General features: G+C 44.1%; 1 protein-coding gene across 5 annotated transcripts in view; it reads right to left on the reverse strand.

The window, feature by feature from the left end:
- DCUN1D4 (defective in cullin neddylation 1 domain containing 4) overlaps positions 1-20592 on the reverse strand; it is a 90341-nt gene that overhangs the window by 61022 nt on the left and 8727 nt on the right. For 4 of the 5 annotated variants that reach the window (XM_061145991.1, XM_061145990.1, XM_061145989.1 and 1 more), the window contains exons 2-3: positions 5940-6010; positions 5729-5768 (exon numbers count right to left, since the gene is read on the reverse strand). In XM_061145991.1, the coding sequence (XP_061001974.1) occupies positions 5729-5768; positions 5940-6010 (111 nt within the window). Of the gene's footprint in view, positions 1-5728; positions 5769-5939; positions 6011-12025; positions 12243-20592 lie in introns of those variants that run through there. The other variant, XM_061145993.1, reaches the window with a different exon arrangement.

The raw sequence follows: 20592 nt of genomic DNA on the forward strand, positions 1-20592 counted from the left end.
CAAGAATCTTATGGAATGTTTATCTGTTTTAAAGAAGCTTTAGCTATTTTAACCTGCTACAAGTATCCACTTAGGTACAAATAATCTGCCATTATAGGTAAAGAGGCAAACTATTAAGGCTGATGTTTTCAATTAATAACTACAAAGCACTTTCAAAGTTATCATCACAAACCTGAGAGGTATTATTACCACCCCAATTCCGACATATAAGAAAACTGGTCAGTAAATTGAGCTCCTCAAAGTTCCTATTCAATAAATAATTAACAAATAAAAGCTAACTAACCCACAAATTCATTTGAAATGATCAGAGTTAATACTCTGGTTTCTCTTCCAATCATATTATAGCCCTTTTGGAGGGAAATGATCAGAGTTACAAGTTTCCAACGTTTGCCAATCATGCATCATTGACTCAATGGACAAAAATTTGAGCAAACTCCAGATCATGAAGGACAGGGAAGCCTGGCGTGCTGCAGTCCATGGAGTCAAAGAGTCGGACACGAATGAGCAACGGAACGACAGCAACAACAAAGAAAAAAGAGGAAAAAAGAAGGTTTTAGGAATCCACCTTAAATCTCATTAGAAACGTTTGGCAGGCACTTACGAAAAAGGAAAGGCCTTTTTATTATAATAGTAAAGAAGTAGGAAGATGAAGGGATGAATAATCTCAACTAGTAATCCCAAACTATGATTCAGGCTCCTTCACATTACAGTGACAGGCATTCTGGTGTTCAGTCTGCAGTATCTCTCCATTAGATAGTGACTCTGAAACCCTCCCCTCATTAGAAACACTTTTGATGCTGAAGTGTTTGTATGATACTTAGGAAGACAACAGAAATTGTTTCTATTTTTTAACCAAAGGTTATGATTGAGTTCAGGTTCATTTCTTTTTGGTTCAGTGTTTAAGGAGAACAAATCAATTAGGCTATTAACTGACCATATTTTCAAATAAATCTGACCATATTTTCAAATAAATCAGTGAATGAATTGTAGCTCTTCTTCTAACATTAAACAATTAGAAATACTGCAACATTTTAAACATATCTAATAGTTGGTCCCAGAAAAATCAATTTTAAACAGCAAACTGAGTTCACCTGGATCAAACCACAAAGCCTTTTAATGCCTATGCAGCTGGCTGTTTTCATAATAATTTAACTAAGTATGTTATTCCTAATAAATGCTATCTAAGTAGCTGCTCCGCTACTTTTTAAATTTAATTTAATTTAATTTTGCTTGTGGGCCTCAAGTTAAAAAAAGGTCCTGTTCAGGAATTAATTCTCCTACGACATACTAAATTGTGCATCCAGTTTCATCCTCAAATAAGAGCTCTATACAATTAGAGATCTTTTTCTGACTTTTCCAAACTTAGTATAAATGCATGTTCCAATACAAAAATCTCACTATCGAATTTTCATTATGAGTTTGTTGTATCATATAACCTTGACTCACTTAATAACATTTTATATGTTCATTCCGCCACTTCAATAATTTTTATATAGCTTTTTCACAGAACAATTTCACAAAGGTATAGTCATTTAAGTTGATAAATGCAAGTGTGCTCAGTCGTGTCCGACTCTTTGCAACCCCATCGATTGTAGCCTACCAGGCTCCTCTGTCCATGGAATTTTTCAGGCAATACTGGAGTGGGTTGCCATTTTCTCCTCCAAAGTTGATAAATAGGTTGTATTTTAAGACATCTTATCAGTATCAAAATATTTTATTTCATTTTCTTAAACACACCACTGAACTACTTACTTGCTTGAGTAAAACTTCAGTGTCCAAGTGTGCAATTTTTATCCTACTATTAAAGACCAAAAAATTTCCTTTCCTTTCTCTCTAAACAATACGACTTCCAACATCTATCATCCTCCCTCACTATTATTATTACTATTGGTCCTCTCTGGCTTTTTAAATTCAGGCCCACTATTTTGGGCTGTTTCTCCAATACTAATGTACACTCTCTCCCCTTTTCCTTTTTTGGTGGTAAGAAGACTGAAAGAACCAAAGAAAAGTATTAAAAGAAAGAGAGGAGAAAGATACTGGCCTCTTGCACTTGGTTTCGCTCTTCCATATACAGTTGGTATAGAAATTGCTCAGTCTACCCTTGAACGAAGAGATTCAAAGAGGCACTACAGTGATTAACTTTCCCAGATTTCCAAACATCACAGATTTTATGTTGTTTAATTTTTCAAGTATGCTCTGTCAGATATGATCATCACAAGTGATGCTATAACCAGATGGGAAAATGTTAATGAAATGGACTACTCTAAGAAATTACCAATGCTAGCTGACATGGACTGGTATGTATGAGGTACCAGACACTGCACCAGCAAGTCATATACCAAACATCAGACACATCCACTGTCCCCAAGGGCAAAACAGGAGGTGCAAGGCCAAACACACTCTCCACTTTAGTGTTCCTGAATTATAGCCCCCAGTTATTAAACTGCCACATTCAGGTTAAATATTTAAATGTGACATTACTATAGTAACAATACTCACTTAAATCCAAAGTTCAACATTAACTAAATAATGTACAAGATGCAAACTTAGATGCTTCATTATCATAGCCAAGGGAAAGACAGCCGAAACACTCTACCAACAAAAAATTCAGTTTTAAAAAACCAAAACAACTATCAAGTTTAAAAGATCTCCAGTGCCTACCAATGTATTTTTCCAGAATAAGAAGACAGAAATGTGCTTTTTCTTAACTATTAGAACTGGCCCTGAAAATTATATTCAGCATTATTGGTAGTAGCTAAAAGTTAAACACACTTAAGTGTGCATCAACAGAAACACATTATGATATAGTCTCAAGATAGAAAATCATGCAGTCATTAAAAATAAAGCTTCATAAATGTGCTATAAAAAGATCTCCAAGATACACTGAGTGACAAAAACAAGAGGCATATATAAATGTATACTTGTATTTGGGGGAAAATATATCATCATTATCATTTGGGAAACAAATACAAGAATATAAGAGTTGTCTCTGGAGAGTAAAGGGTGTAGTACTAGAGGGGGATGGGAGCTGGGGCTCATAAAACTAGATGGCAACCTTTGCTTTTTTATACTTTTGAGACACTTCTTTTAAAATCATGTGCATATCTCTCATTATCAGAGAAATGCAAATCAAAACCACAATGAGGTACCATTACACGCCAGTCAGGATGGCTGCTATCCAAAAGTCTACAAGCAATAAATGCTGGAGAGGGTGTGGACAAAAGGGAACCCTCTTTCACTGTTGGTGGGAATGCAAACTAGTACAGCCACTATGGAGAACAGTGTGGAGATTCCTTAAAAAACTGGAAATAGAACTGCCATATGACCTAGCAATCCCACTCCTGGGCATACACACTGAGGAAACCAGATCTGAAAGAGACACGTGCACCCCAATGTTCATCGCAGCACTGTTTATAATAGCCAGGACATGGAAGCAACCTAGATGCCCATCAGCAGACGAATGGATAAGGAAGCTGTGGTACATACACACCATGGAATATTACTCAGCCATTAAAAAGAATTCATTTGAATCAGTTCTAATGAGATGGATGAAACTGGAGCCCATTATACAGAGTGAAGTAAGCCAGAAAGATAAAGACCAATACAGCATACTAACGCATATATATGGAATTTAGAAAGATGGTAATGATAACCCTATATGCAAAACAGAAAAAGAGACACAGAAATACAGAACAGACTTTTGGACTCTGTGGGAGAAGGTGAGGGTGGGATGTTTCGAGAGAACAGCATTGAAACATGTATATTATCTAAAGTGAAACAGATCACCAGCCCAGGGTGGATGCATGAGACAAGGGCTTAGGCCTGGTGCACTGGGAAGACCCAGAGGGATCGGGTGGGGAGGGAGGCGGGAGGGGGCATCGGGATGGGGAATACGTGTGAATCCATGGCTGATTCATGTCAATGTATGACAAAAACCACTACAATATTGTAAAGTAATTAGCCCCCAACTAATAAAAATAAATGGAAAAAATAATAAATAAATAAATAAAATCATGTGCATATACTGCTTTTAAAATCATTAAGGAAATGGTTTTTTACTGTCCTGACCTGGGCTCACTAAAACAGAAAGGTCAGGTGAAGGGACCCTCTGTGGCCTGGCTTCTAAAACACACCTCCTGTTTTCTCACTCCTTTCCCCAGGAGGAGGAATGTCTGATCTAACTGGTAATGGGGCGCACGGGAACTGAGCAGAGGGCCGGCCCCTTCTGAACGCCCTTTCAGCCCAGCCTGCCGGCAAAAGCTGCTGCCCCTCCACTGCCCTAAGTGGGGGGTTAGAGCTGGGCCAGGTACGCGGCGCTCTACTGGCTATGGCAGTGATTGTGTGGCAGGCTGTCTAATGAAGGTGAAATACTGAAGAGCTTCTGCATTTCTGCTGTTCATCTAAGCTGTGTTTTCCAACACAACTGTTAGCTCAATATCCATCTTATTATGCCTAATTTTCAACTGATCCTGAATCAGTCTGGAGGGGAAGGGTAGGGAGTTCTACATCCCAACAACCTCCAAGGTAATTTTTTTTAATAAAATTTAATTTAAAAAAAAAACCTGATGCTATATAGTATATACACTATGAGCTCACCAATGCTAAAAAAAAAAAAACAAAACAAAACACTACTCTACTACTATGAAAACATATGCAGGTACAAAAATATCCGCAGGAGTAAGTGTTAAAACAGCATACTAGAGGAGGGTTTTGCCTTCATTCGCTTCTGTGCTATTCTCTAACAAGCATGTGTTCATATACTACTGTGGTAACTTTCAAAAACTTTAAAATATATTTTAATAACTATCACTGGAAGTTATCATAACTATAGATCAAGTGCAAGTTTCTGAACTTTGTGATCATCATGGTTTAGAGAAGTGGTTCTCAAAGTGTGATCTCCAGACCAGCTCCATCAGGATCACATGGCAGCTGGTCAGAAATGCAAAGTATGGGGCCCTACCCCAAAGTTCTGGAGGCAGAGCCGAGCAACCCGTTGAAACTAGCTCCTCCCTCCACCGTGATTATAATGCCAGCTAGAGTTTGAGAACCACAGGGCTAGAGAATTGTTTACAATAATCCACTTTCAATTTTTGCAGTCATAAATCCTCAAAGTGAAAGAAAGTGTTAGTTGCTCAGCTTTTGCAACCCCATGAACTGTACCCCGCCAGGCTCCTCTCTCCATGGGATTTTCCAGGCAAGAATACTGGAGTGGGTAGCCATTCCCTTCTCCAGGAGATCCTCCCAACCCAGGGATCAAAACCAGGTCCCCCACACTGCAGGCGGATTCTTTACCATCTGAGCTACCAGGGAAGCCCACAAATCCTCAGGACCCATACAAAACACACAGACATACTCCTATCTCCCTATCAACTCATTTTATATCTCAAGTCAACAAGCATTTATGGAAAACCTTTCAAGCGGCACTACTTTTTAGTATAAGCTAAAATACTTTAGTAAAGTAATGATTATCTTCAAACCACTGGGGAACCCCCAACCCCGTTAAAGGAACTGAAGTACTCCGTCATAAACCAGAGCCCTAGAACACATCTCCTCCTGGGAAGGAGCTGAGGCATGGCTGCCGCTATACATCTGAGAAAGATCCTCAACCAAGGAACAACTTGCTAATGGGATGTATTATAATAACATGGAGTGTTCTCAGCTAGTGGTTCTCCTTCATAACTATTAGGAAGTTTATTGAAAATTAAGTAGTGATAGCATTTATAGATACCTGTTTGGTGATCGTCTTGGCCAACGTCTTCTGTTAGATTCTGCAAGAAATATGTTCATTATTACCAAGAAATCACACACCATACAGCAAGTTTTAAAATTCAATATTTTCATAAACAGCTGATATCTTAATATCCGTAATCTAAATTCTTATCAAATACACTTAAAACAACTGAACAGCTGGTAGTTCTGTCTTTAAAAAATTGACTTACTAGCTTATTAAGGGTGTGGTAGATCTTATGAATATTTGCCAGTGTTGAGAGATGAGAGTTCAGCTGAAAGTCTTTAAAAGAAAAAGGGGAAAATTCAGTGTCATTTATTTCCCATACTGCAAAAAGACTATTAAAAAATAAAGCTCAAAAGTGGAAATAAATGTTTTGATACAATTGAATACTATTGCCATTATATTTGATAATTATTAAATAAGATACAACGTAGAACTACCAACCTATCTGCTAGAAATATTTTGACAATAAAGTTAAATTCCCAACCAAATGTTAAAATATAGCTCATGAAATTTTCATGTGAATTGTAAGGCAAAACAAAAATACTTCAGTAGTTATAACATCCTATCAGCAATGAACTTAAGCTTAATAGAAAAATACCACTGATGCTGGCAAATTAAGTAACACAAATAGAAGACAGATCTCAAATGAACCATATTCACTTTCTCTTTCTCCTCCCCAGAATTACTAGCACAATACAAGCTCCTGGCAAGAAAATAAACAGGAAAGCATCTCATTCACTTGACATTTCTTACAATATACGTATCTTGTTGACGCTTACACAACATAGAGCAGAAATGGAATCTAAGGCCCTCCCCCTCCTGTTTAACAAATACAGATAAATCAAAGGACTGGCCTGAAAGTGGCCTGTCTGAGAGGCCAGGGCCCTGGGATGGAGTCTATAGTTCCTGGCAGTCCAACAGTAAAATGTGCCTCGGAGCCAATAACACAGAGGCAGAACTTGCACTCAGAAAAACGGCCAAATCAAGGACTGTCTCCACCAGCCATCTCTAACAACGTCAGGACTGCCCACTAAATCATACACAAAAGACAAAGTCAAGCTGCTCCACCACACAATACCGCACAACATAAAACTCAATGTTCGGTTTCTTAATCTCCAATTTCAAATGTTTTTCATAAAAAGTATGCTTGCCTACATGGTAGGTTATATGAATATGAGTTAAAAGTCGACGGCTATTTTCATATTTGAATAAGCATCAATAGAAGCAGCTTCATAAAATATCAAGATTTACATTAGTTCCTTTTCTTTACTATCACAACGATTAGTAAACGTTAGTCTGAAAGTAACCCTGAAAAGATACTGTAACTTTCCAAGTTATGCCATTCTGATTAAAAAAAGAGAGAGAGAGGAAAAAAAAAAAAATCACCCTTTCCTGGATATTTATTTAGGATGCATGTCAGATGCAAGGAGCCAACACTACAACACAAATTGTCTCTGCTGAGCTGGACTCTCTGGGCTGGAAAGCAAGCTGACCTGCCTGCCAGTATTTAGAAAGCTTCCCTTTTCTTTTCTGAACCGTGCCAGGAATCCAGGGCTGGGCTGGCCCGGAGGGCAGAGGGGCCAGCAGGCAGCAGAGTCCCTGACATGCACACACCACTGTCAGGAGCAGCGGGCTGTTAAGTGGCCACAGCGCTGGCCCGACCGACGGCCGCCCCCGGCCTGACACCACGGGCACAGCCATTGAGAGTGGTCCAGAGAGTCAGGGTGCCTGGCTGAGACACAACCAGAGAAGGGCCTCAAATTATTTAGCATCTGAGTGGCTGAGCCATATTTAAGGTAAATGATGACATAAATATGTGCAGACCTTGATTTTCCATCTTAATTAGTGCAACTACACAGATAAAGATTTTAAAACATTTGGGGTGTTTGAATATATATATATATGTGTGTGTGTATTTATGTACTTACACTTTTATTTCATAAACCTAGGTAGGGGCTCTAAAGCTAGGAGCAGTAGCAAAGGCTTTGGGGAACTTAATCTTATCCCCACCCCTCTCCCTGGCATCTATGACCAAGCCATAAACTCCCTTTTTGTACTCTCTCAATTTAAAATTTGGAAGACAAATGATACACTACAGTAATATCTTGATATATAAATTAAACTTCTGGACTCTCACACACACAAAAAAAAACGCCCAGAAACTTAAGGATCTAGATTCTCTCTTCACTGAGGATACACAGGAGTCTGCCAAAGATCACCAAAGCAATGAGGTCTCCAGACCTGTTGATTCAACTGTCAAAATTCACACAGGAGAATCTAAACAAATTAAAATTGCTAAATCCGTCTTTACACACACACACACACACACACACACACACACACACACACACAGAGTTTATGCCAAAATAAAACTCCAAGCTTTACAACCTGACTCTGGAGTCTAACAATTAGTTTGAATCTCAGATCCACCAGTTATTTAACCTAAATTTCAATGTCCTCAGTTGTGAATGAGACTACAATGCCTGGATGTGGCAGAGAGTCAGAGTAATGTGTGGATCACAGTGAGTGCCCAATAAAAGATATTATCACTGTGAGATTATACCATTTTCCACACCAACCACCTACAATGGTTTCTACTTCTGTAGATCCGAGTCAAGGCCCACATCAAAGATCTCAAAGCTGCAGCTGCCTCTGTGACAGAGGCATATGGCCTGATACATCTCAACAGCCTATGAGGGTATGTCTACATTCATATACCACCAGCTGGTTTCATAATGATGGTGGAAGAATATCTCAGCAGTGGAAAAAAACATACAAGAAGATTTAAGGTTCTATATATCAAGTTTCACTTCACAGAGGATGCAAGTAACAATGTTCATTTCACAAGTCACATAATATATGTCAGCAAGTCTCTATTTCCATATCCCGTGTCTACTATCATAACCACCTCATCATCATCTCATCAAAAAAAAAAAAGGAAAAAGAAAAGGAACCAGCAGCATGAACAAAACAGTTTTTCTTTAGTTTCATCAAGGTAAAAACCTAAGGAGTAGACACAAATTCAGGGGGGGAAAAAAAGACCAAAATGGCATTAAAAGATAAATCCACAAAGGTTAACACATATTGAATTCATGGTTCATCTGTTCCCTGCTCAGGGCAAGTAATAGACCTTGAAATCTAAAATAGATTTCACATCCTTAAGGAATAGATGTTAAGGGTAAAGATCACCTGCTCTACAGAAATGCATTTAGGAAAGTACTAACTGATTCATAAAATCTCCTTTGGCTCCTATTTCAATTCTAAAGGCTAAATGCTCAGTTAAGTCAACTTTAGTCTGTGATCAAAAGGCTCTCCACCATAGTCACTGGGTCAGACTCTCACGTGTGACATGCAAACCTAACATTCTGTATTAAAAGTGACAAATGGCTCTGCAAAAAGACACAGCATGCTTGATAAACGGCTTGCCTAAATTATCTTCTGAGTATTCTTTAAAATGATCAACAAATGCTGATGTGGCATAAAGTTTTCCGGGAGTTTTGGGGGTTTGTTTTGGGTTTTTTAATAATTATCATTTGTTGTGACCTGTATAACAGAAAAAAAGTGAACACCATTGAGAGGGTCAAAATTCACTTCCTCCAAACTACCCTTTGTATATAGAATCCCACAATATAGAGAGACATATGTATCTGGAATAAAACAAAAACTGCTAAGTTCAGACAATGACCATCAACCAAAAGAATCAACTTTAAGAATTAACAGTCCTAACTGGAGTTTACTTCCACAAGAAGGTCAGAAACAACTGAAATACATAAAAATTCAAACCCTTCTTTTATGCCATAAATAATCACTTGTTAATATACCTGGGAGGTGATCTCAATTATAATAACAAGGAAAAGCAATAGTACACGTAGGAATAAAATGTGCAACATTCAAGGGAAGAAACAATAAAAGTTTACAGATGCAAAGATATATTCCTGAAATGGAAAGACCCAGTATCGTAAGATGATCGCTTCACCCTGTACTGAACTACAAAATTAAATGCAATCAAATTCCTATTCTCCCTACTTCCCACTTCCTCACCCCAAAAAAGAGGTGAGGGAAAGGGAAGAGTCAGGCAAGCTTAGCAGATTGAGTCTAAAGTTCACCTGAAAAGAACAAACATGCTTGACTTGCCAAGAAATTGTTGAAAATGAAGAATGAAGAACAGGCCCTATCAGACCATATATAATATAAAGCAGAGGTTGGTAAACTCTCTGCAGAGTGCCAGATCTTAAATTTTATTTTAGGCTTTGTGGACCATCCGATCTCTGCTGCAACTACTTTGCCATTGGAGCTCAAAAGCAGCCATAAACAATACACAGGCAAATGAGTGTGGCTGTGCCCCAATAAAACTTTATTTCTGGAAAACTGGGTGGTGGGCCTGATTTGGATCATGAGCTGTAGTTTGCCAAGGCCTGATAAAGAGGCACAGTACTACAAAATATGGTACATGTGCAATAAGACAAATCATTGAAAGAGAGCTAATAAACATGTCTACGCATGTCTGTGTGGTTGCGTGTATGTATAAGCACAGAATATGATTAAATGGTATTTCAAATCAATAGGGAAGAGAGAATTATTCAGCAAGCAGAGGGCAACTAGCTACCATGTGGAACAAATTAAAATTAATTCCAACCTCAGAAGTTACAGGTGGAAGGGAAAGGCACTCAAGGCTAAAGAGAAGTTATGGCCTCAGGGCCCCGCACCTTCTCTGCCTCTTCTACCCAATCTCATCTCTTACCTATCTTCCCCTTACTCTTCTCAGTCACAGAGAGCTTCCTGCTATCCTGTGAATACTCCAACCAAGCTCTTACCTCAGGGCCTTTGAACACACTATTCTCTCTGCACTGAGCCCTCTTTCCTCTAATAACAACAATGGCTTGCTCTCACACTTCATCAGGTTGCCACTGAAACATTACCTTCTTATAGAACCTTGCCAGACCCAACTGTTTTAAACAGGACCCATTCTTCACTATCCCATTACCACGCTTTACTTCTCTTTATGGCATTAGTACCACCAGACTTTATGTCATATTTGGGTGCCATCTTCCTCTAGCATTAGAATATAAGCTTCACAAAGGTCAGAACCTGCTCTTGTCCACTGCTGTATCCCTAGTACCAAAAGCAATACCTGGCACACATCAGGTACTCAATAAATACTCAAGGAATAAATGAATGTAGGGACAAAGGCATCAAGACTTCAATTCAGTACGCTTTGGTATTTCCGGGCATTCACATCACTAGATCTTCACATGTGAGAAGCAGCATGGTAACAGAAGAGACTCCAAGGCAGGGTAGGCCAGAAAAAGGGCAGCTCTGAACCCCGTTTAAGAGGTTAATCTAAGGATGAGTATTTCCACTGGGCCGTATGCATCGGAGGGTACGCATTCCCCCTCAAAGGTAACTCAGGTACAGCTGTCTCACATGAAGACGACACACGACTATGGCATGAGATCGGAATGAAATTTCACCAGACCAAGTTACGTGCCCAGAATCCAGAGAGTATTTAACTCTGCACAGCAGAATGCCGGAAGCACTTCTGAGCCTGGGTGCCACAGGAGTGTTTAAATCAGCCTTTTTCGGAAAGGCTGCCCAACGGCAAGTGTGGCCTGGATTCAGAGTGGTGTTTCATGAAGGCTACTGGGAGTGACCAAGGTGGGAAATGACTGGGGCCTTCGGGTGGTCTGTGGCAGCAAAAGTGGAGAGTAGAACCGGACGGCAGGACATCCACGTTTAACTCACACCAATTCATGGCAACAGCTTGGCAAAAAGAAGAGGGAGAAAGACAAGTCAATTGTCCCAGTAACTGCCCTGAGGCCTCTACTTAACGACAGGGAGGAGGGCAACAGGACTCTGACAGTCGCTGGGCCGCTCAGCCTCCACGTGCCTCTCACAACACTATGTGAGCCGAGTATTTAGGAGATGCATTTTTCATAAAACACAGTCCCGAAACATAAGCCAGCTGCTTCGACTGAAGGTGCTCTGCTGAAGAAGAGTTGGTGACCTGTCCTAATGCTGGAGGAAAACACTGCTGTGCTAGAGACAATCTGCAATGGGGGGCACCTTCTGAAAGTATTCCAGTAATTTTTTTTTAGTATATTTTTATTTATTTATTTGACTGCTCAAGGTCTTAGTTGTGGCATGCGGGATCTAGTTTCCTGATCAGGGATCGAACCCGGGCCTCCTGTATTGGGAGTGTTAAGTCCCAGTCAATGGACCACCAGGGAAATCCCTCCAGTGATATTTTTAATGCTGGTGATTTTCACCTTGGATATGGACTTTAGGACTCACCTCTATATAAAACGTGATTGCACTAGGAGGAAAACCAACAAGACTGCTTTCAGGAGCTGTGAGGGAAGCTCATGTCCTTTTGTCCAAGTCCCAAAAGTTCTCCTTGAGCTATGAAAACTAGCACAAGCAGAGTCAGGTAACTAGCTGCGGCCAAGCTGGGGAGAATTCACACTCCCAAGCCCATCCCTCCGTTCTAACTCATTTCTGATGGGAGCATCAGGGGGTAAAGAGCAGCAGCATGTCCCACCAAAGCTGTCAATTAGTAAACACACCAAGTTGGAGAACCTTACTATTAAATAAGAAGATAATAAAACTGGTGAAGTCAAAAACAATCTACCAACTTAAAAAAAAAAAAAAGATGGTGCAGAAAAGACATAACATCCATGTTATTTCTATTTCAAATACACCTCTTTCTTCTTGTCACTAAGAATTCACAAAAGTATTTTATTATTAGCTAAACTCCAGCTGGTCAATCAGTAAGCAATGCTCTCAGGTACAAAATTTTTAATATAGCACTATGCACAGATATGTACTGATAAATGCTTTCTGAGGACAATGAAAATGACGAACTAAACCAGTAATGGCTTTTGGGGTGGAGGTAGAGGACAGAACATGGGGTCGTTACCATGTCATTGCCAAAAAAGTGAAACAAAATTAAGGTTATCAAAATCAGCATTCATCCTACATGTTTCTGGAACAGAACAAAAGCAAGATGCAACGACGCAGGGCTGGGTCTCTCTATAGCTGATTCCACATGGAAGGCTGAGGGGTGCTCCACGCCATTGGTTACAGGGCCCACCCTCCTGAAACCTTAGTTTTACTCAGTGATATGGAAAAAGTATATAATAGTGTATGTAACTAAGATTCACTGTTTAGGTCTGCCCTTTCTTCTAGAGAGCTTCCCTGGTAGCTCAGCTGGTAAAGAATCCGCCAGCAATGTGGAAGACCTGGATTCAATCCCTAGGTCGGGAAGATCCCCTGGAGAAGGGAATGGTTACCCACTCCAGTATTCTGGCCTGGAGAATTCCATGGACAGAGGAGCCTGGCCAGCTACAGTCCACAGGGTCACAAAGTGTCGGACAGGACTGAGTGACTGTCACTTTCTTTCTTTTTCCTTCTAGAAACAGGAACCCATTTTCCTACAGATTTCAGGTACACTGAGGATATGAATGTCAGTGAGGGGGAAAAGAGACCCCTGCCAACCTGCAAAGGACAAGTAACAATGTAAGGTTGTAATCATGAGATTTTGGATTTGTGACTGCCGCATGAAAGGAAAAACTCCAACAAGTCCGTGCAAGGCCCTACATGATCTGACCTAAGTCATCCCACTTCATTATCCTGCTCACTCCACTCCAGCCACACTCTTCTTGACTACTCAAGTGAACCCCCAGCTCAGGGTCTGTTTTATTTAATACGCCCTCCTCCTCTTTCCCACCTCTGTGGTCACTGGCCTGATGCTGACGTCACGGAAATACCTTTTCAGATGTCACCTCATCCAGAGGCCTCCCTCCCCTGACTTCCCTATCCAAACCAGCACCGCCATCCCCACCAGAGTTAGGTTTTTACATAGCACTCTTCATTTTTTGACCTTTTTTAAAAAGCTTTATTGAAATAGAAATCATATACCATACAACTGATCCATCTAGTGCACAAGTCAATGCTTTTTAGTGTACTCACAGCCGCGCAACCATCACAACGTTATTTAACAACATTTTTATCCCCCCATCAGCAATCACTCCTCATTTTTCCCCTCACCCCTACATCATCAGGCAACCACTAACCCTACAGTTTGCCCCTACAGATTTGCCTATTCATTTTCTATCGATAGAATCATAAGATATGAGGTCCTCTGTGACCCAGACATTATATTTTATATATATTTACATCGTTATCCTTTGTCACACTCCCTGGAGCCCAAGCTCCATGATGACAGGCATTTTCTTTTGCTTTGTTCACCACTTTATCCCAATACCTAGAAAAGCACAAGCCTAGCACATGACAGGTACCAATAAACAGGGGAAAAAATGCTTTTAAAGTACCCACTGGGGACTTCCCTGGTGGTCAAGACTCTGAGCTCCCAATGCAGAGGACCTGGATTGGATCCCGGGGCAGGGAACTAAATCCTGAATGCTGCAACTAAGATCCGGTAAATCCTGAATGCTGCAACTAAGACCCGGTGCAGCCAAATCAATAAATAAACTTGAAAAAAAAAAAAGTAGCCACTGAATTGAGCAATGTGCAAGTTACTCTATAACTGTGGTGAAGAATGAAATGAGGCATGGCTGGAGCAAGAGGTGAGGGATCAATCTATTATCAGGCATAAACAACTTGTTGCAGAAGCTTTACCAAGAAGGGAAAGGAGAAACGCACAAAGGACAGAGTGGGTATTGAGTTTGGGCTTCACAATGATGAGCCTGGAGCACATTTAAAACGCTGAGATTCAGCTTGCTTCATACCCTAGATGGTTACAGAAGCCAAGAGCAGAGAGTGGGTCAGATCACAGGTCAGGGTGGATCTGTAACATGAGCACAAATATACATAGTATATGTATGTTATTTTAAAAGAAAATTACAAAATGCAGTTTTAAGTTTAAAAATTCATTAAAAATGAGTTTTACTTCAAAATGACTTAAAATACAAAGTCTACCAAATGAAGTCTACTTTCGAACCTATAATAGCAGTGTTTTCAACTGGTATTCTAGAACCAACTCACGCTCCTGCACGCCAACTGGTAAGTCACTGAGCTATGTGATATGACACAAGCACGTGTCTCACTTGTAAAACCTAATATTTTCACATTTGAGGCCAAATTGTCAAAACACACAGATCTGAAACAAGTTTCCACACTGCAAAACTGGGAAAAACCAAAAGCCAGCTTTGTGGGTTAGCTTCATACCGCACACTTGTCTAACTTGTTAGAGATAGGAACCTCTTGGTCTACCACCACCCGCTCACGAGAACACTGCGAGGACCGGATGAGCGCCCGCTGCAGCGCGCCCAGCACACTGCCCGGCGCGGAGCGGGCACCACATGCCTCAGGAGAACACTGCGAGGACCGGACGAGCTCCCGCTGCAGCGCGCCCAGCACCCTGCCCGGCGCGGAGCGGGCACCACCTGCCTCAGGAGAACACTGCGAGGACCGGACCAGCTCCCGCTGCAGCGTGCCCAGGACACTGCCCGGCGCGGAGCGGGCACCACCTGCTCAGGAGAACACTGCGAGGACCAGACGAGCGCCCGCTGCAGCACGCCCAGCACCCTGCCCGGCACGGAGCGGGCACCACCCGCTCATGAGAACACTGCGAGGATCGGACGAGCTCCCGCTGCAGCGCGCCCAGCACACTGCCCGGCGCGGAGCGGGCACCACCTGCTCACGAGAACACTGCGAGGACCGGACCAGCTCCCGCTGCAGCGCGCCCAGCACCCTGCCCGGCGCGGAGCGGGCACCACCTGCTCAGGAGAACACTGCGAGGACCGGACGAGCGCCCGCTGCAGCTCGCCCAGCACACTGCCCGGCACGGAGCGGGCATCACCTGCCTCAGGAGAACACTGCGAGGACCGGACGAGCTCCCGCTGCAGCGCGCCCAGCACCCTGCCCGGCACGGAGTGGGCACCACCTGCCTCAGGAGAACACTGCGAGGACTGGACGAGCGCCCGCTGCAGCTCGCCCAGCACACTGCCCGGCGCGGAGCGGGCACCACCTGCCTCAGGAGAACACTGCGAGGACCGGACCAGCTCCCGCTGCAGCGCGCCCAGCACCCTGCCCTGCGCGGAGCGGGCACCACCTGCCTCAGGAGAACACTGCGAGGACCGGACCAGCTCCCGCTGCAGCGCGCCCAGCACACTGCCCGGCGCGGAGCGGGCACCACCTGCCTCAGGAGAACACTGCGAGGACCGGACCAGCTCCCGCTGCAGCGCGCCCAGCACCCTGCCCGGCGCGGAGCGGGCACCACCTGCTCAGGAGAACACTGCGAGGATCGGACGAGCTCCCGCTGCAGCGCGCCCAGCACACTGCCCGGCGCGGAGCGGGCACCACCTGCCTCAGGAGAACACTGCGAGGACCGGACGAGCTCCCGCTGCAGCGCGCCCAGCACCCTGCCCGGCACGGAGCGGGCACCACCTGCTCAGGAGAACACTGCGAGGATCGGACCAGCTCCCGCTGCAGCGCGCCCAGCACCCTGCCCGGCGCGGAGCGGGCACCACCTGCCTCAGGAGAACACTGCGAGGACCGGACGAGCTCCCGCTGCAGCGCGCCCAGCACCCTGCCCGGCGCGGAGCGGGCACCACCTGCCTCAGGAGAACACTGCGAGGACCGGACGAGCTCCCGCTGCAGCGCACCCAGCACACTGCCCGGCGCGGAGCGGGCGCCCCCGGAGCGGGGCTCTGTGTCACCCGGTGTCACCTGCATGCTGAGCAGGGTGGCCTGGACGCAGCCTTGGCACCCTCCCCGCCACAGCCCAAACCAAACCCGTGTACACATGGAGCTCCTGAACACTGACCCAGAGGCTGCACGTCGTAATCACCTGGGGAGGCCGAATAACGGCCACGGCTGGGGCCCCATCCAGGTCAATCAAACAAAAACGGGAGTGGACCTGTCGGAGCTTCTCAAGCAGCCCAGGTGACTACACACAGCCAGAGAGGAGCGTGCGCCCCCAGCCTCTCCTCCACCCCCAATCCACATCCAGCTCACAACACCAGCCAGGCCAGAGGGGAGTCCAACCCATTCACGGCAAGCCCCGCCATGTGAGGACAAGATCAAGATCCACGCTGTTTAAGGTCAAAAACCGAGGTGCAAACTTAAGGAACCAAGGGACAGTGAGGAGGAAGGCATGAACATCACTCTCCTCATCAATAAATACTTGTTATTTCCAACACACAAAGTCAGGAAAGTGAGCGCGGAAAGAAGGAAACTGACGAGGAATGGGACCAGGTCATCGTGGGTGACTCAGCGCTTTCTCTGAACACAGGATCTGAAGCTAAGGCCAGCCAAGCACACCATAGCTTCTGGCTTTTTCCTCCTGACTCTCACAGGACCTGAACAGGGGCCGGGATGCGAAGCCCCATCCAGGACAGGTGGCGTGCCACCCAGCCCCCGTCACCAGCGCACAGCCTCTGCCTGCTGGTGCCACCATCTTAAAGGAGCCGGCCACTTCAGGACGGCCAGACTGGCTGCTCTCCCACCCCAACAAGACACAAAGGGCCCGAGACTCACTGTGAAGAACACAGATCCATTTCATCTCACTAGTGTTAGAAGAGGCCTCGGAAAGCCCCAGGTTCGAGTCCCTGCTCCGCAGTGTCCCAGCTGAAGGCCCTTCCTGGTACCCGGCCTCACTAAATCAAAAAGGAGGCCCCTCCTCATCAGTCTCTTAGGGCGTGTGCCAGGCGCTCAGCACAGCACTGGTGCATACTGTGAACCAACCAAGGCTTATTATTTTAATCCCTGTTGTTATTATTCAACATGGAAGAGACCACGGCAGACACAACCCAGAAGACCAAAAAGACAGGGCAGAGGAACAAGGGGACGGGTCTTTAAAACTCTCATGTCAATAGCCAGCTGTCCGGACTTGAATGTTCAACACTCCTTCTCAAGCTTCCTGTTTAATTAAGAACAAATAATCTGTGGTCTAATTTTGGGAATGGAATCTGTAGAAAGATCTTAAAGGGGAAAAAGACTTAAACTCACCCTCAACTACAGAAAAAGATAAGAAATCAGTTCAAAGATGTTACACAAAAATGACATTAGTTAGCTCCATAGGTTTTCTGGCTTTTCGGCAATGATGTTAGGCATCTCCTATATTCAAAAAGTATATGCTTAAAAGGTACTTAATACAAATGTCTGTTTAAAATAAAATCTTTAAGACTAAAAATGACTATTTCATTAGTGACAAGAAAAAGTATGGAAATGCTCTTCTTTGCCATAATCAGTTGCCCAGCTAGAATGCATTTTTAAATGACTACTTTCATTGTGAAATGGCAGAGATGAAAGAAGAGGAGTGGGAAAGAAGGAATTCATCCCAGACCCTGTTGGGATCCATTCCAAGAAGAAAAGAACCAAATGCAAAACAAAGATAATAACAACAACAGGCTCTGCCATCAGCATTCATAGGCCAGCGACAAAACACGGAACTCCAATATGCCTGCCAGGTCACCAAAGGGTTAAATGAAAGGCACAAATAAAACAGTGTTATTTCAGAGTGTTCGTGCCTGGAAAATCCCATGGAGAGAGGAGCCTGGCGGGCTACAGTCCACTGGGTCCCAAAGAGCCGGACACAACTAAGCACACGTATTTCACAAGCAGTCGTGGGCACCTAAACACCAGTGTCAGAGTGCCTGAGTCAGCATCGCAACTCACCACTCACCAGCCGTGGGGCCTTGACAAGGTTAGCCAACCATTGTGTATCAGCTTCCTCACCTGTAAAATGGGGATGATAACAGTACATTCATATTCCTACTTTCAAGGGCTGGGGTGAGGAGTAAATGAATGAATGCAGGCAAGGCAACTGGAACAGCCCACAAATAATCACTGTGTGTAAACACGTTATCAGTCCCTCTCCTCCCCGACCCCGCTCTGTTCCCCCTTTCTCCCTGCATCCCACATCTGATTTCTCTCTTACCCCTCACCTCCCTTCCACTCCCTGGGGCCTCTCTCTAGCCCTCTCCATGTGGCTCCTGCCCACCCCTCCACCTGATTCCCCTTGGCTCTGGCTTACCAACTCCTTTGCTACTGCCAGGCTGCTCCCTCCACTTGGAAAGCACCCTCCCACCTCACCCCCACAGGCACACACCCATCTTTTCCTTCACATAATAGAACCTCAAAAGCTAAGCTTACACAATAACTAACCCTTCCCTGAAGGGCTTCCCTGGTGACTCAGATGGTAAAACAATCTGCCTGCAATGCAGGAGATCTGGGTTCGATCCCTGGGTCGGGAAGATCCCCTGGGGAAGGGAATGGCAACCCACTCCAGTATTCTTGCCTGGAGAACTCTATGGACAGAGGACCCTGGCAGGCTACACAGTCCACGGGGTCACAAAGATTCAGACACGACTGAGCAACTAACACTTCACTTCACTTCCCTGAAGTCTAATTTTAATGACTATCTATTTGTTTCCAAGCATGCTGGGCATCCATCTAACCTTCCCTGTCCCATATTTTAACTGTCCAGGACTTCTCTGCCTCCACCACTAAGCACTGGAAGGAAGCTCCTTAAACACAAGGGCCAGGCTCAGCTGTCTTTGTCGCAGCAGCATCGGCTACAGGAAAACCCTCCAAGGTTTGGTGAGTGACTAAGTGAGGCAATGCCTCACTTGCCTATTTTCTTTCTTATGACCTCTTTTCCTCTCCACGGTCTCCTTTCATTTATTTATTTGGCTGCTTTGGGTCTTAGCTGAGTCACATGGGATCTTGAATTGTGGCATGCAGTTCTTGTTCCCTGACGAGGGATAGAACCCGGGCCCCCTGCACTGGGGAGACCAGAGTCTTAGCCACTGGACCACCAGGGAAGTCCCTCGAGGGACTCTTTTTAAAGAGAAGAAAACTGTCATTACACAGTAATCATTAGCAACAAAAACAGAAAAGTGCCAAGCATTTCTCTAAACATTTTGTGTTCTATCTAATTTAATTCTCAGGGTCACTCCTGATCTTGCCTCCTACTCCTCCTCTCTGCCGAACCCCCAACTCCCCTCCAAGCCCACCTTGCATGTTTACCATTCCGCAAATACAGGTCTGCTCCCCTCCTCGGAGTCTCTGAATTTGTATTCCCTCTCCCTAGAATGCCCCCTCACCTCCCTCAGGGCTGCCCCGCCCAAGCCATGGAAACTACAACATCTTCTGCTCTTGTTCCCCTCCCCTGCACACATGGGGCATGGGTGTGCTCCCCATTCCTGCTTGGTTCTCCTCTAATGAACTGATCACCATGGAACACACTCTTATCACCCACCTCTTTCCCCACGCTGGAATGAAAACTTCATGACAGATGAAGAATGGGGCCTAGTACACAGTAGGTGTTCAATAAACACCTTTGACTGAACAACTCCATACCCTACAGTAGGTGGCTTTATGAATGCAGAACCTGAAGAGTAGTTGAGTAATTTATGCACAGTCACACAGCTAACAGGGGAAGAACCCAGATATTCTGACTCTAGGGCCCACACTTAACTACTATGCTTCCCTGCCTCCCGACCTGACCCAGAAAACAAATCATCTCATCCAAGGAACTAATCCTAGAACTGTATGCCTTTGGTCCACAGAAAAAGCCATCCACCAGAAAAATCTTTCAAGGGAACAAGTCAACTAATTCAAGCCAATTCTATGTGTAAAGTATTAATTGTCAGATTTATAATTTATGCAGCACTGTTGGTTTTTCTTTGGATTTAATAATTCAGTAAGAAGAGATGATTATATCTTTTTACACTGTAATACCCTCACAAACAGCGAAATGACAAATCATCAAATAACAAGGGGGAGGCCTAAGCTGATATATATTAAAAGCCAAAAACTGTGGTGGAAAGTAGAGAAGTACAGACTGCAAGGGAATACAAGTGTATTTTGAGGGGTAACGAAAACATTCTATA

The sequence above is a fragment of the Dama dama genome, chromosome 6 (assembly GCF_033118175.1).
Source record: "Dama dama isolate Ldn47 chromosome 6, ASM3311817v1, whole genome shotgun sequence".
Taxonomy (NCBI): Eukaryota; Metazoa; Chordata; class Mammalia; order Artiodactyla; family Cervidae; genus Dama; species Dama dama.